Source organism: Vanacampus margaritifer, chromosome 1 (genome assembly GCF_051991255.1).
Source record: "Vanacampus margaritifer isolate UIUO_Vmar chromosome 1, RoL_Vmar_1.0, whole genome shotgun sequence".
Taxonomy (NCBI): domain Eukaryota; kingdom Metazoa; phylum Chordata; class Actinopteri; order Syngnathiformes; family Syngnathidae; genus Vanacampus; species Vanacampus margaritifer.
Window position 1 is genome coordinate 59,409,536 of NC_135432.1, and position 27,230 is coordinate 59,436,765.

The 27,230-nt window shown below is 38.9% G+C and overlaps 1 protein-coding gene across 2 annotated transcripts in view; it reads left to right on the forward strand.

Moving 5' to 3' along the window:
• LOC144044067 (latent-transforming growth factor beta-binding protein 2-like) overlaps window positions 1-27,230 on the forward strand; it is a 103,089-nt gene that overhangs the window by 11,593 nt on the left and 64,266 nt on the right. For both annotated transcript variants that reach the window (XM_077558264.1, XM_077558274.1), the window contains exons 3-4: window positions 6,970-7,240; window positions 26,066-26,310. In XM_077558264.1, coding sequence (XP_077414390.1) covers window positions 6,970-7,240; window positions 26,066-26,310 — 516 coding nt within the window. The remainder of the gene's footprint in view (window positions 1-6,969; window positions 7,241-26,065; window positions 26,311-27,230) is intronic.

Consider the following 27,230-nt stretch of genomic DNA (forward strand, 5'->3'; position numbering starts at 1 on the left):
AAAAATGCCTCTTAGCTTGTGATTTCACCGAGCAGAGGGTAAAATTAGGGCTGTGCAGACAGCCGCAAACCCCTCCTTGCCTTTACATGTGTTGGGGTGGGGGGTTGCGCGGTTCACAGTTCACACTCCCCTGTGGCAGCCTCGTAGAGAGTTATGAGCCATTAGGCAGATCCTGTAATCCATACACACGCCATCGTTCCCAAAAGCTATCATTAACATTGAAGCTGGACAACCTGTTCTCACTTTGTCTTCCCCAAAACCAGGAGTGCTGCTTTCGCCACTCCAGCTGGTGCGTCTGTTTGTAGCCTCCGCTTGCGCCACATGCTTCTCTAATTGCTACCATTGTTGAAAGTCTCGTGAAAATGAGGTATTACTCAACGCCTGCACCTACAATGGATGGAATCCTGTTTTCGGTTTTATTGATTTACTCATCACTGGTCTTCAGCTGTTCATCACTTTGGATTTTTTTTTAGATAGCAGTTGCAGACTGGAGTAGGCGGCATCGCTTACCATTGTGGCCCATTACAATTAGACACCCACTTGGGACGGATTAATACCTCCCTTAATTAGGCACCTCCTTTTAAAGAAATAATTACATCAGATCAACTTCTTTGCTAAACAAAGCAGCAGCACCAAACTTCAAAACACTGTCTCGAGTAATTTCATGTGGCGAAACAAAAAAAGTTCACTATGCAGTATTGAAGATGTTGTTATGCTAAATGGACGTACTGTATGATCACTTCATAATGTCATGTGCATCTTTCCGGGGAGCTATTTATTTGTTGTTTTGGGATTTTGCTGCTTTTCTCTATATTAGTCTTTTTATTTTGCTTTAAAGCCTAATGGCTGACCTTTATGAATTATCAATCATTTTGGCCGTGTTTTAGAGCTCGTTGTGTGAAGTTTTGCAGGTCCTATTTTTGGAAAAAAAATTAAAATTGTGGATGCCTTTTATAACATTGACACATTTTGCCCCTTCTGGACATCATCATGGTCAGAAATGTGTTTGTGTGTGTACTTGTTTGACAACAAAGGCAATTCAAATGCTAGTGAATTGGATGAGGGCACCAGGGTTCAAATTCACTTTCACTTGAAATTATAACATGAAAATGACTATATTTGCTCCCAGTTTAAACAGAGTAAACTTTACACTCGGAAGAGAGTAAAATATTATATATAATAACGATAATAATATAATAAAATCCCACAACCTTCAGCATGGGAGACAGCCACTCTATCACTTGAGCTATGCCATGTCTACTGTTGGATAACATTGCTGGTGTGTCCAAAAGGAGAGCAAAAATGGTCGGAGGTATGAGGACTCCACCTGACACCAGCAATATACTGACACACAGTAGGACTGGCATGGCTCATCTCCCAACCTTAATGTTCTGTGATCGTTCCTCAGCCCTTAAGTGATTTTTTTTTTGTTATTGTTATTGTTGAATATTTACTCTCTTCCAAGTATAAAGTTTAATTTAGTTACGACTGGGACCAAATATGGTCTTTTTAGAGTAAAATGTACTCTACAAAATTTGCTGTGTACTAACATTGTTTAAAATTCTTCCAAAAATGCCTACTTAACACCTCCTACAAATCTGCAGTTGAATGAGTAAATGCCCTCGGCCACTATGAGGTCCTCAAGCAATATGAAAATCACTATTCGACTGTAACCATCAGAGGCTCTGTTGATTCAGTATCAAATTGTTTGGTATCAAGACAACGTGATCTCAGCTACGGGAAGATGTGCTACGTTCGCACTATGGCAGCTAAATTGTCCTGCTAAACGGATCACTGGAATGGATTTGACTACCATGGATCTAGTCAAATTATCCTTGTAGTTGTAGATCTGTCATTTTTGTGGCTGTTTTTGGACATTCATAACACCATGCTTCTCAAAGAAGCACGCAACTTCACCACTGATTGATGCTTTGACAGCCACATAAAAAAAAAAAAAGCAGCCACACGCCCGCTGAAACTGCACCATTGTCAGGGGGGGGGAGCACCCTCCCACTTAAAGACCATATGGAAGCGGTTGGTTATACGTAACACTCCCCCTGGAGAATGAAAGTTTGTGGATTTTGCTCGAGTCAGCTTTACAAGGCGCTGGCACATCTTCCTCAGATTGGCCCGGCATGTGGCTCGTTAGACACTGAACGCGAGAGTATAAGGTGCACAGTATAGCATAGCTGAAAGTAATGTACACAGAGTCATGGGTCGACTGTAGGTTAGCAAAATCCCCCCAATGAGCTGAGGGTGGTGTGGAGAATTAAAAGCTCCAGCTCCCGTATTAGACCAAAACACTTGATTCAGAAATGCGCATAATATGTGACAGAGGCTCTATAATCTGCTGAAATATAAAACCGTGTAAGATTTACCACAAGGAGAAAATACATGATCATTTGTCATGCCCCTGTCTGTTTCACATTAGAACCAGAGAGAAGCTTTACAGTCGATGCAGTTTTGCTTGCGGACAGCGACGTCAGGTTTTGGCAGGCCTGCGGTGATAGCGCTGGACTGGCAACCATGTGGAAGTCACATGCTGCAAAGAGATTAACGCTCACTTGAAATGAAATGAATTTTACAAACACTTGCCTCCCATTACCTTTAAAGGGGAAGTCAACCCCCCCCCCCCCCCTTTCCAAAAATAAAATAAAATGATTGACAATATTAGGTTCTATGCATCCCCACTAGTCTAATAAGGTATTCTGGTTAATATTTTGTTAGTGGAAAATGAGTTAAGCCGCAAAATCCATCTTTTTTTTTTTTTTTTTTTGCAGGTAAATCCCAGAGATGTAAAGCATGTCATGAGTTTTATTAAACAATAAAAATACAACAGTTCAAAACAGTTTTTTCACTTTTTTTTTTTGTACCACTATTTCTGCCAAGTAAAGCCAACCCTAAATTATTATTAGGGAACTCTACTTACCTTGAAAAACAGCCCCAAGTCCTTTTACCAAAACATTCATATTAAAGTGATCACATGAAATCCAACCAACTTCACATTGCACAATACTTAGCTACTTATTTTATTGGAAAGGGTGCACTCACAAAGCATAACGCTTTAGGCATGATACTGTAGCACTAAAAACTTCCTTAAATCTATTTTAGGTTTGTGTACGTGGATTGCAGAGCGGGACTGGGAGAGAATTATAATCTTTATTATAAGAGGAAATGCTCCAGCAAAGTGTAGAAAAAAATGCTTGGTCCATATTAGTATGTGTCTTATTGCTGATTCGACTGCATCAGCATGTTTGTTTGGGGTGTTCCAATCTGCCAACAACAATCTTAATCGTCTTTTCAGATGACTGGATTTGGACACAACCTCCCAAAACTTGCCCACTCCGTCTCCGTAATAATTAAGGCCAAAGTGGCAATGTCAGGAATGTTTGCCATTTGTCCTCTTTTATTTCTGACAGATTCTGGTTTTATTACTCTCTCAAAGTAATGATCACTGCACATATTTGTGAAATGGATGGAATGTGAGGCAATTAGTTTTAATGATGTGCAAAGACAAATCTGCACGGCAGCAATTACTGTGACAATGCGCTCACCAGGACAGAGGCAGGGTCCACTGAAGACGCAGACAGGCAGCAGCGCTCTAGGCCAAGGCCCGCCAAGAGGCTTCATGTGGGGTGCATGTAACTGACCTGTCCATGCCAGTGTCATTGTTGGAGGTTCTGTGACAATGTTTTTACTGGAAGAATGGCCTTTCACACATCACTGAAGACACACATAAACACACGAGTATTAAAATATCTTGTTCAGGCGATTTTTGATTTAAAGTGACATTTGAAAATCTTCAAATGCCCTACACATAATGATAAGAATAATAAATAAACATATCTAATAATAATAATAATTTATACAAACAAATTAATATAATTCATAATTAATTAATATAAAATCATAACTACTTAATATATAATTAATATAAAAATAATAAACATAATTTAAAAAAAATACTTTTTATTGTTTTATACCAATTGTTGGACCTCCTATGTGCCTGCTCACATATCAAGTGTGAAATCAAGTAAGTTCTTTTTATTTTTTTATTTTTTACACAAGCTGCTTATTTCCAAAGCCTGTGAGGGAGGCATTAATTATCAGTATCCATAGTGGACAGTAGTGGTCTGCATGGATGTAGCTCGGCATCCCAGAGCTCAGTACGTATTGTCATTTTTTAGACAGCAAATTAGTTGTGACAGAATCAACAGTGCCGCTTTTGGTTGGGAATAAAAGTGCAATATATAAATAATAAATTGATCAAAAAGAACAGAGAGAATTGGAATCTTACAAGTGGAATAATATCTGCTATTGCCAAAAAACACATTTGGATACTAAGTTCCTCATAAAGTGGCTCAGATTTCTAAGTAGAGTCATCCAAAATGAATTTTGTGTGATTACAAGAGAGGGCAAATCTAAACTTTTTTTTTTTTTTTTATCTCAAAGTGTGATTCAAAATGTCACAGGAATATGTGGCCTCTGTATTCGTCTCCAAAACTTGAGCTTGAACAGACCAAGACAATATAAATATAGCCAGGCCATACAAGCTTGATGATGTATTGACCCCCTTGCCAGACAGAACCCAGGAGTCAGATCATTCCCATTTTATCCCATGATGGGAAATTCCCGTCACCACTACTGAGCCGTACCCACCCCATTTCTTCTGTATATAGGTGTACAATTCATCAGCAAAACAGTCCGACTTTTTCTAATAGTCGTTAAGTGTTTGAATGAATCCGTTTGGCTTCACCTCAAACCTCAAGAGAGTGCGATATTCCATCCTTAGGTTGTTAGCTTTTGTTGTCACATCACACCATGACTGCGCACAATGGGCTGGTCTTTCGATTACCATTCATGGTGAGAAAACCTAAACACAGAATTGAGTTTGTCTTTCCTAGTGTATTGACATAAAGAAAACATTTATGGGGGAAAAATGTGAATGGTGGACGTTCCCTAGTGTGAAAAAGAAATAAAGGCCACGGAACCTGAGAACTATGGCTATATGAGGAAGTACATGGCAAGTTGAAGGCAACGGGGGGGCTTTCTCAATTCCAGGAGCTGTGCTAGTGTTTCGGCCTGCAATCTGTCAGTGTCCAGACCGTCTATGTCAATAACATTCCATAGCGGTGTTGACAGAGTGCTGCTCTTTGCTTTGTGGCCTGATTTACCGTTAAAAGGACAATGTCATAAATCCCCTCAAGCATCCTCTATTAAAAACCTATGTGTCACCAGATGGAGAGGCTGTTTACTTAAATGGCATGCCGCCGGGCTTTCGGAGCTTGAAGTATCTGTAGTGTGATGGGAGGATGTGGAAGTGGGTCGGCCCACTGACACAGATTATTTTTCCATGACCGTGACATGACCTCGGCACAATGTATTTGCTGACATTTCATAAATATTATGCAGCCGTATATCTTTGGAGTATAGTTATCGCTTTCAGATGGAGCTTGTTTTTTAAATAAAAGCTACATATCTACGTAATACCTCTTTATAAAGTATCAAATATTTAAAAACTCATTCCTCCCCCGCTCTCATGCTCACATCGACAGGGTATATCGCAGGGTTCTGCAACCTGCAGCTCTGGAGCCACATATGGCTCCCTCTCCTGTGGCTCCTTGTAGAGCTCTAAAAAAAATTTGGAAATTAATATGTATATTTTACATAGTATTGATTAAATAAAAAACGAATAATCAAATATTTAAAAAATGTCAGAATACAAATTTTTAAGTGATTTATTTTTAAGAGAGGTGAAAGTCAAGTCAGTCAAGTCAGTGAAATCAAAAAGTTTTTTTAAAATATCAGAAAGTGACCATAAAATATCCAAAAAAAGAAGAGGAAAAGCAGAAAATTTCCATTAAATTTCCATGAAATTGCCAAAAAGGTCAGTGAATTGAATAAAAAATCATATAAGAAAACATAAGTAACCATCAAATGCCCAAAAACAAAAGAATACATTCCAGAAATTACCATAAAATGTCCAGTTGGCCAAAATGTCAGAAATTTTACAGCAAAAAAGGCAAAAAAATTAATTAATTAATTAAATAGCCATAAAATGTCCAAAAAAGGAAGGAGACAGAAAAGTCCCATACTATGGCCATAAAATTGCCCAAAATGTCAGAAAGTTGACAGAAAGGCAGAAAAGTCTAATTACGACAAAAAAAAATAATAAAAAAAAATAATCCAAAAAGAGAATGTCAAAATATTGGGTGCGGCATATTTTTCTGTTATGGTACAGCTCTAATTAGCTGTTGGGCCCTCAGTACATTGGACTAACACTAACACACTGTTTCTTTCATCACAATGTTCAAATGTTTTGCATCTCCAGACAGATTTTTGGTTATTTATTTGTCCTAAAATTGCTCTTTTGACAGTAAAGTTTGCTGACACCTGGTATATCCCTTCTGTTCATTCACATTGCGGTTACATTGGTAGATGTCAAATTTATATAAGACTTTTATCCATATTTTGATGGGGTCTGATTCTAATGTAAGGATAAACGATTTTTATTTACATTGCCATGACTCATATACAAAATTATGCCATTTGGGAGCTAAAAATTGGAATCCTGTCACTGACCCATGTAGTTCAATCCATCCTAATTTGCAGTGAAGCTAAACCCACCAAATTCTAGATGTGTGACGAAATCGCTCCCTATTGCCCTAAACAGAACTCTGAACCTTGATTACAGTCTTTTACCTTAGCCAGAAGCTGGATAAGTAGTTGATCACATGTATGCTTAAGAAATTGAACATGACAGCCTTCCTCAGGCTTTCTGCTACATTAAAGCTAGAGAAAAGGTCCAGAAGTTAAGCTAACGGGCTCTTGATTGAATGCATTTAAAATGAGCCCCGGTGCCCAGAATAAGAGGAGACATTTCTACTACTGATTCTTGATACAATTGGGGGGGAAATATTCTAAAATGACCTGCTGAAAAATTGAACTCCATCTGTGTTCTCTCTTCAGCCGATTGCCAGCCGCCCTGCCAGAACCGCGGCTCCTGCAGCCGGCCGCATACCTGCGTGTGCCGCTCGGGTTTCCAGGGGCCCCGCTGTGAGGAGGTGGCCCCCGAGCAGGTGTACATCCATGACAGAGGGTCTCTGAGGCGCGTTCAGCCGGGCAGCAACCTTTTCCAGAGAGACCAACCGCGGAGACGGCCCGCAGAAAGGCAGGCCATTGATAGCACCAAGGTCCAGACCCCGCGACCTGCAACCACTAAGCAACCAGTCCACACTGCGTAAGTGATGCAGCTGTTCTGTTTGTAGAAAGAAAACCTCCATTGACAGGCCAGCAGGAGGGCTCAATTACATTAGTATCCAGTAAACCACCATGACCATTTTGAGTGTGCTATTATATGCTAACTGTTCAGCTTCAAGCTAGTCGCTATTAATGCTACCTCCTTTCAGGCATAAAAAGTTTTCAAAAATGTACTGATTATTTTTTATTGTAAACTGAGTGGAAACACTTTTATGACTAGTTTCAAGTGAAAAATCTTTTTTTTTTTTTTTTAAGGAGAGCTCAGTATTGTTCATTCGATTTGACATCATCATTGGTCTCCTCTTTAAAAAAATAAAAAAATGTTTTATTTTTTATTATTATTTTTTTAAATATATATACATATATATATATATATATATATACACACACATATATATATATATATATATATATATATATTTTTTTTTTTTTTGTATGTGGGTGAGTATGTGTATGTGCGTGTGTGCGTGCGTGTGTGTATTCATCAGTTCACCTAAAGCCCATTAAAAAAAATCCCATACTAATAATATAATATAATAATAAATTGCCAAATGCAGAAACATCAATGTAAGTTATCACGATGTGGTGGTTCTCGCTAACAGACAGAATTAAGTAACCAGAATTAGGTTGAAAAATTCTATATACGTAGACCATGTTTCTATAAATTTTGATATTTGGTTTTTATTTGAGGCAGATATTTTTTCCATTAAAATGTGATTTATGAGGAGGTTAGACCATTGGTCGATATTCAGAGTTTGTTTATTTTTCCAGTTAACAAGAATTGTTTTTTTAGCGATAGTAAGGGCTACAAGTGTAGATTGAAATTGTTTATGTGGTAAGTCAGTTGTTGTTAGGTCACCTAGCAAACACAAGTTTGGAGATAAAGGTATCCTACAGTCCAAAATAGCGGAAAGTTTTTCTAAGACTTTAGTCCAGAAATACATAACCGGAGTACATAACCATAAAGCATGAACATAAGTGTCTGTAGTGTTTTGTAAGCATTGGAGACAAATGTCGGAGTCTGAGAGTCCCATTTTCTTCATCATATATTGAGTAATGTATGTTCTATGAATAATTTTATATTGGATAAGTTGTAAATTTGTGTGTTTTGTCATTTTAAATGCGTTTTCACAAACTTGAATCCAAAAGTCAGATTCCGGTGCTATAGACAAGTCTGTCAAGTGAAAAATCTTATAGACTGCTAGCGACCATAGCTAAAGCGTTATTGTTAGCTAGCGTGCCCAGTGGCCAAAAATAATGAAGAACCAAGTCAATCAGCATACAGGAAAAGAAAAACAAAGGAATTAATGTGATTTCTATGGAGCCAAAGTAGCCTGTGACATTTTAGCTCCTTACACCTGACGTTTAAAGGTCAGTACTCACAATGTTTTCTAATTTAACTGATTGTTCCAACTTCCAGTTCTTGTCTTTGTTTGCAGTCTAGAGATAAAATCTTCATACCATAACTTCACCTCTATGAAAACGTCCATGTCATTTTTACATTATTACAAATTCACAGCCATTTTGAGAATGTTACTGGTGTATTTATCTGAAAAAGAAAAAATCCACAGAGCAGTTTGTTTAAAGTACCTTTACGGTCAAACAGGGAGTCCGGCAAAAAAGAAGAAGATATAAACCACACGATTACATTTTTTTACTTTCTTGGACAAACAACCAGTTTAATTACACTCCTCTTCAAGTGCCCATGTTTAGATGACCAATAAATCTTTCCAGATGAGCCGATTCAACCCCTAATCTTTGATAAACACTATGTGAAACAAATGTCAAGACTGATAAGAATTTGCTTCCTACTTGAAATATTAAGGTAAATATCTGAGATATGGAAAAATAACTTAGTTTACCATGCAGAAGTATCAAACAGGCTATTTTCTATGAAAATAGACCGGGGCAATTATATTTGACATTTGCAGATTTTCTTCCAGATTTTAGAATAACTACAACCCGTCCAACTTGTAATTGCCCTGATGAACATGTCTTTTTCAGTTAATTCTCCAAAGACTGCTAATCAGACAGACCTAATAGTTTCTTGGCTGAAAAGTGTGTGACTGTTTCAGGTCCAGTCTGCTTAGAAATAACCTTTTGGTGTGATTAATTGCCCCGATCATGGACACAATCGTGTTATTTATTGGGGATTTAGAGCAATTTCCCAAATAAATGCTTTCTGGGAAAATGTTAATAGTTTATTATTGCTTGCAACTAACATTTGTCATATAGTCTAAAATGTTGGTCCTTGGCACAATCCCTATTCATATTTGTACAAGTTGTTTTACCAAAATCAGTGGGAGTGGTGGTTAGTGGCATACCAGTCTGTACCTCAGTATTGCAAGATCAGGGATTTCCTCACTACTCTAATAGTGGTCAAGTGTGTTTATTTAGTCAAGGTGATTGGCCGAGGGAGAATTGCTGGTTCTGTTATGCTTAGAATGGAACCATGCCAATTAATGCATTTTACCATCAATAATGAAATCTAGTTTTTTTTTTTTTAAATTAATTGCCACTTTACATTAATGCTCCTGCCTGAACAGAGTGGTCAGAGGAGACAACATCTATTCATATGTGCACTTGCTGCACAGCTGTAGGACCACACTGTAAATGATGACATAATTTCCATTATTGTGGGAATTCTGAACAGCATTCAAATCCCACCTTAGACAGATTGCAGTTCAAGTTTTCTTTTTTTAATTAATTTATCATTCAACTACAATTTATCTTTCAGTTTACTTCATAAGCCTTCCACATGCATTCAAATTTTAGCATTAATCTATTAGCTATTAGAAATTGCCCTTTGTCTCGTTTGCTTAGTCATTTATTCATTATTCATTTATAAACGTTGGAAGCAAATGTATTATATACTATAGCCTTGTGATTTACCGCAGAACCAGTCCAGGGTGTACTTAGCCCTAAGTCAACTGGAAAAGCCTCACCTGCGATTAATAAGGACAAGTGCAATAGAAAATGGGTGGATCTATTTACATTAGATTTCTAAACTTTTATTCACCAAACCACATGATCATCATCTATTAGAGTCTTCCGTGGGGCTTCTCGTGCTAATTGTGTTGTTCTCTTGACGTCTTGTGTGCTTGCCAGTGTTGTAATATCCTGGCTTCACCACACTCATGTTTGTGGTATCTGTGATCAATTGTAAGTCTTGGCAGACGCTTCATAGAATAGTATTCTGTATCCCACTTTCCAAAATGGTTATCTTTGAGTCATAGTAAATCTACTCTGTGAAGATCGCACAGTTGCCGTGTGTATTCCTCTTTGTTCTTGACTCACACAGTATTTCTGCTTCCTGACTCACAGTTTTGGGTCAAAGAGAGTGATAGTAAAAGGAAAGAGAGTGTTGCTGAGTCAAGCGTTCCCTCGTCGTGACTGTTCACCCTCATAATTTTGTGAAAGCTGACTAACGACTTCTAAGAAGTGTGGTTAAATTCCAAGATGAGACATTTCCCTCTTCCGGAATTCAAGATTTCCCAGCATGCAGCTTTGGCTAATTATTAGATGTGGTTGTTGCGTAAAACCCTTAACATGACAGGTGGAAAATCTGCCAACATTGTAAATCACCTCAGATTTATTTCTTTTCGCGGTCCTTCCAGTAAGCTTTGAGACAAATTGGAGTGCAAATCTTATATCTCATGGACTGACAGAAAATGTTCTGCATTCTTTTGGCCCAGACTTGACTTGAAAGGGTGGAAAGAGTTCCCCCTGGAGAAGAAGCGGAGGATGCAAGTCTTGGTTTCTTATATCTGATTGATGTTTCACTGCTCCAAAGCCAAGAAAGCACGAGCAACATGAAGTCATAGAGTGAGATAGTGAGACAACAACACCATTGCCCAGTTTTGGTATTTGGATTAAGGAGTAGGGAGGACTGACGTCTGCGTCAGAAATATCTTTATTTTGTTCTTACCTAAATGCCCAGGGAGTAAATTCCTTCCCATATGTGCAGCTACTTTCCTTCTACTTTCGTCCTACTGGCGAGGGTGTCAGGTACTAAATAAGTCTGTCTTGGATCACATTTGACTTTTTATGTCAGCAGCACCCTTTTATTGACCTCACCTGTCAAGTGGCGCCAAGAACAAGCAATCGTTTGGAAAAATAATTAGACAGACAGAGGGAGAGAAAACATTTAAATAAAGAATTTAAAACAATAACCGCAGTGATAATAATCTCTACACCGTAAACCGACTAGCCCAGGATCACATGTCAGTCTTCAGTCTTGTTGGCTCATTAGCAGGCACCAATTGTAGTAGAGAAACCAAAACTCAGTAAGTTTGTTGACCAGTCTGTGTAATGGCCACCATGAAATTAAATGACCTTAGTTTTTTCTTTCCACTAAGCTGCCATATTAAGTATTATTGAGGTTATTGTGGTGAATGATATGACCCATTACCACATCATTACTAGAGTACTCAATAGTCATCACAGGGCTCAAGACCAACAACTACTCCTGTTAACCTCGTTGTTTCCAAATTTGTCACTTGGTCGCACCTTTTTTTCCAGACATTTTCATGTGGGGAATTCAAAGTTTTGTATGTGTGAAATGCGACAATTTAATTGTCTTTACTTAAGTTCCCAGAGGCTTTGTTTAAGTTAACCATTCATTGCAATCATTCAATTGTTTTCTGATTTGTGTGGACACTGGACTGGAAGTCATTGCCTTCGATGAAGGAGTCATATATTGCTATCTTAAAGGCCAAGTGTAATGTCATAATGTCTCTTATTAACTCATTCACTCCCAGCCATTTTCACTGAAGCAACCCCCTTCACTCCCGGCTGTTTTACTGGATTTTGACAGATTTTGCAAGGCCCACAGAATATTCTGTTCTATTGCTATAAAAACATGGAATCTATCAAAAGATAGATTAGAGTCTCTTCTTTCATCAGGAAAAAAGTTTCATCATTGTTCACAAACCTTTTGAAAACACTGGGGAAAAGAGCTTCTTGCATCATGGCCTTGGTTGATCTCTTATACTCTGCTACCATATGCTGGCTGTTTTTTTGTAATAACTACCATTGCTTTTAGCAACCTCTTCAGGTCCGAAGCTGCATCTAAGCATTCTGTATGCTCTATCACAGTGGTTCTCAACTCCGGTCCTAGAGTACACCTATCCAGCCTGTTTTGCATGTCACCCTCAGCCAACACAGCTGAGGATCATTATCAGGGTTCGAACAGGGCTTGTTGATTAGCTGATTGTTTGAAACACCTGTGTTGGCTGACGGAGACATGGAAAACAGGCTGGATAGGGGTACTCGGGAACCGGGGTTGAGAACCACAGCTCTGGTATAAAATAAACATTAAAAAAAACTATAAATTCCTTTTTTGGAAGTGAAGGACAAAGTATTAAAAAACATATCTATAAATTTTGGGGTTTGATTGAGTTTCAATTTATATTTTAGACTTGTAATGTGTTTTCTTTGTGTTTGTATGTTCAATAAAACCATAAACAAAAATGGAAACTTAAAAGTCTAACAGTCTGTTTTGTTAAGTCCCTGTAACATTAGTATCTTAAAACAATAAAACACTCTTCAAACACTCCCTTAACTTAACTGTAATGACAAAGTAGAACTGCGTAATAAAAGGTGCTTCACGACTTGCATTGGTATGTTAGTTGCTACTCCTGCTACTTACTCATTCTCGTGTCTATAGATGATCATCTCGTGTTGCCATGGCGAGACACTCCATGGGACAAATAAGAGTTTTGTGTTTGTTTTGAATTTGAGTCCACTTCACAGAGTTTCAGATATATGAAATGTATGAAAAGTTGCTGTTTTTTTATAATCTTGATCAACACTTGATGCTGTTGCATCTTTGGCATCAGCCATCATTTTGTAGGGAAAATAGTCTACCTGTTTGTCAGTGGCTCCACAGCCCATCCTTTACTTCCTGTCTGCCTGGAGTTAAAAACCTTAACATATGTTGGACTCTGGGACACAGGAACAACCTTTCACCTTTTTTGACCCAGTTTTACCAAAAGCCTCAACAAAATGCGCTCGGGAACTCTAAAACTGAGATTTTAATGGAGGTAAAAAAAAAAAAAAAAAAAGCATAGCTATTTCCTCACCTGAATTGTGACGTGTTAATACGCTTCATTGTGACATTGGCCTTTCCTGTAAGTGTGGCACACAGCAGTCATGAAAATCATGTCACTGTCAGCATAAAATCCTATAGATCACAGATGGTCGTGGTAGGAAGGTCAAGGCCAATGATGAACTCCCTTGGCTAAGCTGGAATAGTGATAAGACATAAATCACCTTCTCCGTTGAGGCCCTCGTATCACCTCCACACCCCCAATTAGTCTATGACATCAGTCGTCTGCAGGAAACAGATCGGGGCAGAGCAGGATGTGTGTGCAGCATGTACATCATCCCTGCAAAGGTCATCTTGCTCTCATTTTCTGTTACATAATCGGACTGAAGAAGGCACCTGGACAGTCCATGTAGCTGTAGTGATAAAGGTGTCTGACTAATAAATGACTGGATGGTTAAAATGAAATTGTTTTCGTGAAGACCCTGTCTCCGATTGTCAAAAAAAGAGGAACTGAGTTAAAAATATTGGTAACCTGTAGTAACTACAGTAGATCGTCTGTAATGATCAGTTCATCCAACTGCTTGATACATGAAAAAGGATGATTAGGAATTAACAGCAGGGAACAAATAACAGATGAATGACCCTTAACAGTATGATCTCTGCATTAACTGTTATGAGCCACGTACAGTATGCATGGTGACTATGGCCGAGCGCTTGTGTGTGGGTTGTTGACTCAAGGCTTTGCACATAACCACACAGTCGTTTCTCAGAGGAAACTGTGGTCATAGTGGGAGTTCTCCTTGTTAATCATGGATCACTGGTTGCTTTCACTCCTATTACAGACAAAACCACACCAGCAGCGGCGGCAGCAGCGCAAACTGGATCTGCTGTCAAAATCACATAGGTGACCTCGGCACCTGTATGGAAGTATAATTCATAAACATTGCTCTTGTCACTACTCATGATCAAATATGTCAAAGCACAACAAAAAAGGGGGAGTGGTTTTGAAGATTTAAAAAAACAAAACAAAAAAAAAACAGTAGCACAAATGCTCCATTAGCTCCACATGTGTAGTCAAAGGTAATTAGTATTTGGTTTGTTGTACTGCTGCAACACTTAACAGTCTGCATTGCTGACCTAAAAAAAGACAGGTGAATATCATCCTTTCAACTTTTGGCCAGTAAATGTCAGTTACGGCAGATTTCATCCTGTGTCGGTAGAATGGGAATGAACTTATGCCCCCTCCCCCATATATATATATTTTTATCCTTATGCGCCATTTTGGTTGTTTACTTTCACCTCAAACGCTTTCAGGTCGGAACTGAGAAAATCTAACCGACAGACTTCCGATTTCCGACCTTCCTTGAATGCAGCATTAGAAGTGGTAGTCATACTGAGGAGATCAAACGAGAGCGGGATAAACTCATAAGCCGATGTGGACTGACTTCACAGGTAAAAGCTGTCTATTTCAACCAATTCAAAAGCATCAGGAGCTGGAATTTCCGACCAAGTTTTATCCAAATCTGATCCAGATCACATTTGGCAACAGTAGTAATCAGACATTTTCACTGTCAAAGCTTATCATGGAATTTGGAAACTACAAATGATTTTTTTTTTTTTTTGTCCCTCTGGACACTGGAAGAATGTTGCATCTGAATGAAACCTCCCTTTAGCTACAGTAGTAAGAACCGATATTATCACCAGGCAGTCATTGAATATGTAGGTGACACTTTGAAAGACTTTCCAGATTCTGGCCTTTGAGTGTTCTTGTTTTTGTCTAGCACCAGCACAAGACAAGTGATTTCAGCTTCGCTCACTGTACGTTGCTTGACAAGTGTAATAAATGTGTTGAGGACAGTCTAAATGTACTGTAGACTGAATTTCACTAAGCTTAACGTAGCAATATTGACTCAGTTGGGCAAGGAAAAGTAGCTTGTGTTTCTGTCTAAAAATACAGAGCCAAATGAGTCCCATGAGTGTTTGGCTTCCTGCTAGGCTAGGGGGAACAAAGGACCATAGAGAATTTAGCACTCAGCGTGGGACAGATACGTCTTTCACTCCCACATCTCATTTCTCTAAAGCCTTGTCTGCAACACACTATCTGAGCAGCAGTGTCAGTTGGCCCAGTTTCGTTGGGAAAATCAAGCAAATTGGTGCAGGGGACTAATCGTTTCTAGTGCCTTGGTTGAAGCAGATGGAGGCGGGGCATCTCAATATACCCAAATACAGTTAAGAAATCAGTCAAAGATTATTATAGCTTATATGTGCCTTCACCACTGTTGTAAGAACATTTCTTTATTGCTCTAAAAGTTCCATCAGTCGCCTTCTGTAGCGGAAATCTATTCTGGCTTTCTGTCAGAGCAGTCTGACATGTGACACTCACAGAAATAGCTGAGTCAGCAGCGGCTCTTCCTGCTGACCTGTCCTGTGGCATTTTGCTAAGTGAATGATCAGAGTAACTACAACAGAGCAGCGAGGATTGAATTTCCTCTCAGCTCACAATGTCTGCAGACGTTATGATTGTAACCCCTTGAACCACAGCAACCGCACCACTGTGCTTCCATCCAGGATCAGACCTCTCTGGATTTATTATGTCTTTGGCGCCCTAGGAGACAAAAAGGGAACTGTTTACCCCACTACAGTTGTGTGTTATGTTCATGTCTAACTCTATTATATACAGTACTGTGTAGTCAGTCATCCAGGTCACGGTAATCTTCAAAAGTTGAATTGAAAGCAACTTGAACTTTTGGTAACATTCTTGTGTTTGATGGAAAACTGAAGTCTCTTTCAACAAAACCAAGAAGTCCAGTTTTCTCCCATTCAACACTTGCAAATTTATCATATGCTATTTTCATACTTGCACTCAAATGATACCATTGTAATAAAATTATTGCATTTCATCTCATAATTTGTCAGTGTATCAGGTCCAACTAATACACTTTTCTATAGTTCTTTGCTGTTTTTCATGCTTGACTAGACCCATTTGTATGAGCCCTATCCCCATTGGGAGACAGACAAAAAAGGCTTATCCGAACCAAACCCACAGTAATTCATTTCACCCAGGATCTGGCTGCTACTAGAGAGATTCTTGGAAGGCTGTCCAGACAGAGAACATGATTTAATCCAGTCTCAGTGGCGGGTGCGATAAGCCTTTAGACACACCCATATTTTCACAAGGGGAAATATTCTTCCAGGACCCACAATTATCTAAGTCATAATGACTGGAGATGTTATCAAAAAAAAGAAAAAAAAAAGACTGGCCCTTAATTGCTCACCGATGTTTGGCCTTATCCCTCCACGTATTTTAGAAGAAAGTGTCTGTGTGCAGTCATTTTCTGTGATGGAACTTACTCATTTTAAACTCTTGGCACTACCTTCAATAAATGTAATTTCCAAGGAGCGTGCATTTCAAACAAACCACTTCTTTGGATGCATGACACAGTCATTGGTTTGACTGGGGAAGGGAAAATAGGTTTGCTTCAGCCAAAAATGAATACGACACAATTACAAACATCCATTACTAAGGCAGTAAAAGGGTGCTTGAACTATATACTAACACTGTTGGTCTATTTTAATTGACCTCTACAGTAGTTTACTCTTCTCACTTGGTGCATTTTGGTCAGGTGCGCACAAAGTAACCAAACTCTGGCGTGGTTTAGTTGAGACACAAAAGGGTTCTGACCTCGATCAACTGGTAAATGAAGAAATGAAGAAATAAGATTTTTTTTTTTTACTATTCTTTTAAAACCACCCATTCCATCAAGACCCCCCCCCCCCTCCTCCCATTGTTTTATGCATACCATTGCTGCAGCCGATAGCCCACTGAATTTCAATGGAGCCATCGTAATGGAAAGACATGGTGATCTCCACACATCGGTAGTTACCAACTGAAAGGAAAGTTGTTTCCATATCAAATTAGGTAGAACAATGGCCTAATCAGAGCAAAGCCTATTTAGACATTGATGGAGAAAATGGCTTGTTTCAAATCGCAGGCATTTGTTGACCAATAAAAATAGTGTGGAAAAAAAGGGCATCCTGTTCATTTCCAACCCAAATTTTTCTTGCACATATGATGAAGAAAAAAATATATAAATGTGGAATTGGATATTTAGATCAGATAAATTGTCACAGTGTAAAATATCAAATAGAGCATTTTCTTTATTTTTTTCATTACTGTACTATATCATTAATGCAAAATTATAACCATGTGAGTGAGGGACATTTGCTTTTTGACACCTCATGGGACAAACCAAATGAAGCAACTGCTCTTTTGCTGATTTCCCCCCTTCCCACCCTTTTTTCATCCTTGTGCTCTGGACTGTTTTGGTCATTTTGACAAGGTCTCTGGGATCATATCAACAAATTAACCTCAATCAGCCGGATGAGGGAGTAGATGGTCTTATCTTTTGTAATAATAGTACTTTGGCATTTCTTTAAATTTGATTCTGTTATCTGTTCCATGTTCGGGATCAATTGTCAAGTTATTATATAGCTGTGCAGCTTACTTGAAAGAGATTGATTACCCTTGGAAGATTTCATCTTGATTTGACTCATGCTGCCGTCTTAGATTTACTCATGTTTTACATTTCTCCACAACAAATGGGGCTGTCACTATTGCTTTAGGTTTTTCGTTTAACATGATCTCATTCTTATTCTCTCTCTCATTCTTATTGGCCTTTAATATGAAACTTTTGTCATGTAAAATTATATAAAGTGGAATTACCGTCATAAATGTAGAAAATATTGCAACTAACCCAGACATTGAACAGCTCACCAGCAACTCGCAAACGAGTCTAAAATCATTGCCGCCTCTACGTCTACGGGCTTGTGTAGATGATTCAGTCCTGCACAATTTGTTGTGTTGCAACTTGCAGCAGTACCTTTACAAAGGATCTTTGTCCAGTTTGCTGTCAGCTGTGGCTGGGTACGTCGTTTTTTTTTACGCTCCGGGCAGGAGCACTGATTTAAATGATTACAATAGTTCACATTGCTCCTCTTTGCTTCTTTAATTAATTGATTATTGTCTATTTCAATTTATTCTTTCTTTTCCTTTACAGTGATTTTTTTTTTTTTATACTTTAAATCAAGAGTTGATTCTGTGTTTTGATATAATTACAGTACATTGAATAATTTTTAACCTGATTTTGGCGCCCCCTAGGTTCCATGGCACCCTTAACAGCCACCTAATGTATCCCTAACTAATAGGAAGATTTAAAAAAAAATGTTTTTAACATCTTTATATACAGTTGAAACGGCTGGAGTGTTTACCTTGGCAAAGCTGGCAATATAAAGTGAAGGTTTACTACCAGTGATTAAACTTCTAGAAAAAGCTGTAATTTTAGGTCAGACTTTATTGTGACAGGAGCAGTTGCGGAGTTATTTTTGTATTTCCAATTAGCATAAAGCCTGCCACTGTCCCTTTATACGACCTTGTTGCTAAGAGAAACACACAACAACAACGTAATGAAAAATTCCCCAGGGTCGGATATTATATTTAATGGCACATGCTGGGAATCAAACCTCAGGATTTCATTGAAAGAATGACACGGGCCTTGGTGGCAAACGAAGAGTGGATGAATGCTGCGTAAAGCCTGAGAAATGAAAAGTGTGACCGCAATTGGTTTTGACTGCCGGTGGTGCACATGGTGTGGTGCACTGACTTGTGTGTATAAAAAAAAAAAGGTTTAATTTATTTTTCTCAGCCCACAGAGACTTCTTTCACCTCCTAAAATATACACAGACTGTTAAGACAAACCAAATTCCAGACTGAACTCTTTTCATTGTGGCCTCTGTGTGGTATATCAACTATTTGAAAGCAAACATACGAGTATCTTTTCAAAGTAAAAGCAAATAAATTTGAAATACCCAGATAGCAATTCATCTCATCACTTATCTCATATAAACGCTATAAAAACTTGTTACTATATGAAATTCTGGACACACAATGTCATACTTGGCAAGAGGGATTTAAATGCACGATAGCATCTTCATAGCTAATCTGGAATGTTTGAACTTTCCACAATACATTGTAGTTGATGTTTTAGACGGGGATTTATAACACTGCTGGGTTTAGGATAGCAAAACATGAACAAGTGTGTATGCATGTCTTTGAGTTATTAAATTACATCTCCTGGGATTATCAGTGAAGGCTTTCAGTCATCTAGCTCATAGATACTGCATCTGAGAAAGGTAGAATGGAGTGCAACTGAGTTTTTTGGAGATTATCAACAACATCTCACCCGTCATCATTTCATACAAATCGTGAGGAGACGCATCAGACATGCTGGTGTTGCTTTACTACATCAACACCACTTCATAAGATATCTTCAAACTACTGATGTCAAGTGTGAATGTTACAATATTAAGTGTTGGAGATTGTAAAATTATTGTTGCAGACCTGCAATACTTTGGAATTCTCGTTAGTCCAGAACCTAGAGATAGGCATAATAATTGATGAGTCATTCGTTCTGTTGATCTTGTAAAATTGATTATTGGTAAATTGTGTCTTCAAGCTGTTGATGCAAAAATTTGTATACACTATTTAGCTACAACCAACAGATGTCCTGTTGATTCACTCTAAACTAGTTTGTGGCTTAAAGAACAGCTATGGGAAGTTGTGCTACATCCACCAATAACTTCACCATGGCAACACCTCAAGGAAACAGGAGTTCAGAACATTCAGAGATTTTTTTTTCCATCCCATTTAAAATAATATTTAAAAATAACAACAAATCAATTTACTTAATCTTTAAGATTTTCGTATATTTCCGCGATGAAAGGATTTCAGTCTAATGCCCATCCTAACAGTAGTAATTCACATGGCTGTCTGTCAGCGGTAATAAATATACTATGAGATTATTTTGCACGTTTCGGACAGTACTTTTGGCTTGGACTATGTTTTTGAATACCTGACAAAGCTCTCTCATTCAGCACCACGGCCCATTCATAAATCAATCCCATTTGCTGAAAGATGTTTTTGTAGCGGTTGATCGAAGTAGTACAAAGTTTTCATTGTCCCAGATGCCGTTTGCACAATTTTCTTAATTTCTGCTGCTCCCTGCAGTCAGACTGATGATCACCGTATTTGATGGCGAGGTATGAAGTGAACTTTAATGTGTTCCCTAAATGAATGAAAATGACCAAACTTTGATTTACACTTGTAATGATGGTCATTCACTTTGCCATTTTCCGAGTAGCCTTTAAATTGCTATAATTTTATACAACTCTTACATAAAACATGTTTTGGCCGACACTTTTAGTTGGAGAAAGGGTAAACCCAACCTTAAGGTTTAAACAAATATCTCAAATTTCCCAAGGTGGTTAAAGCAACTTGTGTGGTTGTAATGATTATGGCTGCAGAGGTCTGTCATTAATTTCACTGCAGGTCATGTCTGCAAGTCACAAAGACAAATGTGAAGACCGATTCTGTCCATTTTTGAGTTGTGTGTTGTGATTCAGACTGGTATGCCCATACCAGACACTTTTTCCCAGCTGTCAGACTTGTCTTGTTTAGATTGTATGTTCGGAGCCAAATTACTCTACCAGCAATCCAAGCTATTAGACATGGTTTTGGACTAGACAACGTTCAAACAAATGGAAATGAAAAATGGGCATTGCCAAGAAAGGTTTGTGCTGAGCTTCAAGGGCTGAGAGGTGAAAAGTAATATCAAAATAACATACCTCTTTTTCATGGCATTGTGCTGTTGGAAAAAGTAGGTAATACTTCTGAAAACAAATTAGCTGTAACTGACAAAAGCCTTAATTTCAAATGGAAATTTATTGGGAGAGACAATAACAACCGCCACCAGACTGGGCTGTGAGGAAATGAATCAACTTCGGACCAAACCTTATGTTGCAAGGTCTTACGTAAACGTTTGTCAAGCAGGGTAGCCTACGGAGATTATTTGAGATGTAAACAATTCCTCTGGATCTTGATCACTGTGTGTGTGTCTTTGTGTGAATGTTTGGACTGAACAGGATCATCAGATGAATCCAGAATTTTCCTGTTCATTTCCCAAGACTCCTGTTTCCCAAGTAGAAGCATCTCTGCTTATATCATGACACTTTATGCCGTCCAAGTTGACTGAAATCAGCTTTTCTGGCAACCAATCAACCAAACCACCTAACCAAATACTTTGACAAGTCCCGACCCTTGAAGTAGATTCAGCAAAACTTCAAAGTGCACCTACGTTTTGGCCTGGCAGTGTACTATATTGGACACAATTTCACGCATAGTTTGTGTTTAGCATCAGCAGAAGCTCAAAGATCAGAGTGAGTTTTTTTGTGGCTTTTTTTGAACTTGTCTTCCAGTTCTCAGACCTGGCCTCCTTTCACAGCACTTGACTTTGCTCTACTGCAGCTCCAAGACCATCTCCTTTCCAGCCCCATCTGGGTTTAGTACGTGAGTCTGGAACTACCATTCATGCTGTCTGTCAAGTCTTCATGAGTGGCGAGCATCCGCATGCTGTAATACCAAAACAAGTTCAAAGATATTTACCGTGACTGAACGCCAAGTCATGGTTGTGCAACGCGTTGGAAGATTTACAGGGTTGGTCCTTGCTGAGTGTAAATTCTTGGCTCTCGTTGTGATTTGTAATTTCCGCAATTGTGATGAGGTTTAATAGCTTTCCATATGACGAGTGAAAGTGGACCGGACCAATAACGTTATGTCTTGGAGGCCTTCTTCGCAATCAGATATCAAAAGACAGAAGGTTAAGATCAATTGTTTGGGCTGAGGTTTACTTTCACACAGTACAGTTAGGTCAAGATATAATAGTTTTACCTTTAGAATTTATTTGAAATACAGCAATTAAGATGTGGTTGGTTGTATAGACTTTATAATGTTTTTATAATATTCTAAAAAAGATTGAGGTGGGTGAAAATCCGCAATCTTAAAAGGAAAGTCAACTCCCAAAAATATTCTTAATAATAATATATTCTATGCAGCCCCACTAGTCTAAATACAGTATTCCAGTTAATATTGCATTATTGGAATATGAGTTAAGCAGCTAAATCCAGCAGTTTTTATCATTATCAATCAACGTGGACAGCATAGATTGTCATGAGCAGAGATGCTTCTACGGGGCCACTTTGCCACTTCTTGTCGAGTGAAAATGACATCATAGTTTCTCATGTCTCAGATAACAACCAATCACAGCTCATCTTCAGAAAACAGATGAGCTGTGATTGGTCGTTGCCTGAGCCCTGAGCAACAGTGAGTGGCAAAATGGCCGCCCTCTGAGATGGATAAAAACTGCTGGATTTTGCTGCATAACTCATATTCCACAAAAGTAACATTAATCAGAATGTCACGTTTATATTAGTGAGGTCACATTTAACATATTATTGTCAAGAAATGTTTAAGGTTGATTTCTCCTTGAATAGATAAGCTGGTCTAGTGGTCAAGCATGTAACATCTTCTGTTTGGTGTAATTGACCGTAGCTGCTTGGAAACATGAGCTTGTTTTACTTCCAGAAGACACAGAGCCGAATAATCCTGTTGTGCGTCTGTGAACTGCGCTCACATTTAGCAGCTTATTCATCGGGATCATCAGGGATTTAATTGAACATGCATGGCCATCATTTGATATCCCAAACATTTTTCCATGTGTCTTTTAAAATCATGTGCAGTGTAATCTTGGCCGAGGTCTTAAAATTGCTTTCAAGTCACCCAGAACAAGGAGAGGGAAGAGTTAGTTCCTCCCTGGCTCCTTTGCTGGGACCTAATGATGACATCAAGTATGCAGACTTGTGCTTGCTCTCAGTGGCCCCTGATCTGCAGGCAGAGGGGGCAGCTGTGAGCTCATGTTGGAAGGAAGTCGCTTCGCCGTTGAAAGTCAATGACAGGGAGAGCAACATCTGGCTAAGCCCAGGAAAAGAGGCAGGATGCGTGCGAGCCAGGTATCATTGTAAACGATGGAAAAAGTTCATCATGATTTGGAGCGGACGGCGGCGCAGCGTTCTCTGGCGTCCCCACCTTGACTCGAGCACCTTGTGTTTCCCACTGTCATATCCTAATCCATGGGAGCCGCCCATGGAGGTTGAGGCCCTTAGGTCAACAGCTGTCATCTTCAGTCCGCTGCCTTTTCAAAAGATGACGCGAGAGAACACTATCAAATGTTTGTCTCTCTTTTCCCCTTTTCCTTTCATTTCTTCTTCCCGCCGGCAGCAGGGAGGTGCTTTCCAGCCTGTTCTGGGTATAAAGAGTCATGCGTTGACTTGCGATGCATTTATTACGGCTTGGAATGTTGTGTGCGTGTGTGCATTCATGCGTTTTATGTAACATGTTTATTTATCTGGTTATTGTTGTGACTGTTGGGAGCTGATTCACTGTCTAAATACATGGTGTGTGGCTCTGAATCACATGTAACTACAAAGTAGAGCGCAGACCTCTGCCAAGTTTGAAAGATTGTGGTCTGCATACACAAAGGATTCCTGGTAAAGAACAGTTTCAGCAAGTATTTTTATTCAGATTGTCACATGTATGAAAGTGCAAGTACCGCACATAACAAATACAGTATGTTTGACCACAAATTAACGTAAGGTTCATACCACAAATTAACCTAAGGTTCATACCACAGCTGCCGTAAATGAATAGCACTCATAATTATCTAAATATTGCTGTGTCGGGAAAACAGAGTAATCTGTGCTTGAAAAAAACATAGTAAAGTTTTTTCACTCAGAAATTCAAAGTAAATTTTACAAGGAGAGTTTTAAATACATTTTACCAGTTAATATATATATATATATATAAAAAGAAAATCATAATAAAAATAAAAGCTACCCAAGGGTTGAGGAACGAACTCACCCTTCAAGTTGGGAGACAGCCACTCTACCACCTGAGCCATGCCGCTCCTGCTGTGTGTTAGTAGTGGTGTCAGGCGGAATCCTTGTACCTCCAAGAGACCAGTTTTTGGTCTCATTTGGACACACCAGCAATGCAGTATAGTGGCAAACAGCAAGAGTGGCATGGCTCAAGTGGTAGATTGGCTGTCTCCCAAGCTGAAGGTCACGAGTTAGTTCCTCAACGCTTGAGTAGCTTTTTTTTTCTTTAACAGACTGGTACAATGTACTCAAAACTCTCCTTGTAATATTTACTTAGAATTTCTGATTGAAAAAACTTTATTAGTTGTTTTTTTTTCAAGTAAATATTACATTATTATTATTTTATTTTTATTTTATTTTTTTACAGTGTAGTGGAATATGAGTTAAGTGGCAAAATCCAGCATTTAAAAAAAAAAATCAACTTTTTTTCCACTTGCTGTTGAGTAAAAATGACATCACACTTGCTCAGGTCTAAGGTAACAGATAATCACAGCTCAGCTTCAGAGAACAGGTGAGCTGTGATTGGTTGTTGCCTGAGCCCTAAGCAACTGTGATGTCATCTTCAGTCGACAGCAAGTGGCAAAAGGACTGGACTGACCATTAATATAGATAAAAAAAAAAAATTACATTTACCAAATTGTGACTTTTGAGGTTTCAGCCCGACACTAGCGATATATTTTATATCGTACAATTTTGTAAATGTAATACACTAGTATGTAAAAGTTATTTTAAATTCTAAAATAAAAAGGATTATTGTTGTGATTTATGACAAATGTACTATTTTACAAAAAATAACTGTAAAATTATGAATCCTTATTTTTTTCTTGATTTCACTGTCGATTCGTTTTAGTGGTTTAATACAGAGACGCACACATCTGGGTATAACGAGTTAAATTCAGTTTGTCAGAAGAGAGCTCACTGAAACTGAATTAATACTCATTGATGTACTTTATCTAGCTGGATAGTCACTGGGACAAATAGACGATGGTGATCTAATAAATTTGTTAAGCACTGTAGTACATTAAGACAATTTATACGAAGTCTCTCTATGAAATAGGTTATGAAAAAAGCAAACACTTGCAAGGTCACCGGTGTGCTTTGCAGAACCTTTCTTCTACTGATCTGATTTGGTCTGGTTCGACAGTGTCTTGCTCTGCTGACTGTCTGACAGGCCAGATAAGTAGGATCCAGATGTGTTTTTGCAAGGATGAATGTCAGAATGGGCCAAGAAAACTTCCTAGGCCCCCGCATCCCAGGTAAGACTGTCTGCCTCTCTGTCTGAGGCACGCGACTCCCCCAAGTCTCTCACATGAGCTCAGCTTCCAGGTCGCACAACACGGGCTCAAGTAATTGACCCAAATCAAACGCTGAAAAAAAAAAAAAAAAGTGTGCCTGGGTCAAGCTTTGTTCTTCGACCCTAGTTTTAATACTTCCTGCAGCCCTGTTTATCATTCAGGATGTTGTTTCGGTCCAGACAAGTTCATCATCTAGTCAAGCAGACTAAATGGGTACCGGGCAAGCTAATGTAGGCCTCATGGCAACATCGTTTTCTTTGGGAGTCTGGGACCGGGATCGTTTTTCCCTGGTTGTTTTTTCATTTAAGTGATGAATTATCTTTTCTTACCAAAATGTCTTTTGTGTCATCAAAAAGAATCTTTGTGGATGAGTAAGGGTCACGGCTTCTTGACCTGCAGCAGATGTTAGTTGAGACAACTATGCTTTTATTATAGATTTAATTTGTACAAATTTATTAATTAAGCAGAGTTATGACCTAAGACACAATGCTCATCTCTCAGGAATATTATTTTCTTTTGCACAGGCTCACCACGCTTAAACCAATTTCACGGTGATGCTGATTGAGCGTATATGTGCGGGACCTTCACATTGCTCTGAGGTCATATGTTTGTGGTCTTGTGATGATGTGATTGGCAGGACCCAAGTGAGACGGGGACCCCCTGAATCCTCCCCTCAGCTGACAGGGACCTCCCGTACCGTGAAGCGTTATCCGTCATCCTCTGGGCCGATCACCTCCAACGCGCTGCCCAACGGCAACACCCACGGAAATGAGCACAGGAACTCCCACGGACAAAGAAACGGGCATGACTATTTCAACACTCACAGGCCCACCAGTAACAACCAGCTACACGGGCAATTCAACAATGCATTATCGCCAGCAGGTAAAAAAAAAAAAAAAAATGTCATAAATCGCTCTCTGTACACGCACAGTTGACATTTGCGCACAGCCTTGCCGCGTCAAAACAAACAACACACTGCTGAGGTCAGAATACATCCTGACACATCCTGCTGTGTCACTGCTAACTGGAACATGGGCCACAAGGAAGAAAAAAACAAATATTGGCAGCGTCCCAGACTGTACTTCACGCCTGTGCTCAGCTGTGCCGCTCATCTGCATGCTTGCCTCTGCTGAAGAGTGTGAGCAGAGGTAAACACTTGGACATTATTGGCACCCAGCCCAGTCCCACATAAAGATATAGTTAAAGTAAATTTTATTAGATAACTTTAGTGCGGTTGAAGTCAAAAGTAGTCCGAGCAAAGGCGGTATGCCTGTTGGTCTCTTTTGATGCTTCTTAGGAGTAAATCGGCCCTTTTTAGTTATTGTCTCCTTTCTCAAATCGTTGTAATGGACGCCGTACACTGATTTTTCACATGATGGATTTCAAATAAACACCCCACCTCAAACAGACCCCAAAGAAATTAGGTAGCAGCAATTACCTAATTTTGTATTATTTCATATCAAATGAAACATACTAAATGTTTCCCCATTGACGGGGAAGTAAAAAAAATAAATAAATAAATTCTTGACAAAAATATGTTATATGTGACCTAAACATGACATTCTGATTCATTTTACATTTGTGGAATATGAGTTAAGCAGCAAAATCCAGCCGTTTTCATCCATCTCAGCGGGCGGCCATTTTGCCACTTGCTGTCGACTGAAGATGACATCAATGTTGCTCAGGGCTCAAGTAACAACCAATCACAGCTCAGCTTCAGAAAACAGGTGAGCTGTGATTGGTCGTTGCCTGAGCCCTGAGCACCTGTGATGTCATCTTCAGTCGACAGCAAGTGGCAAAAT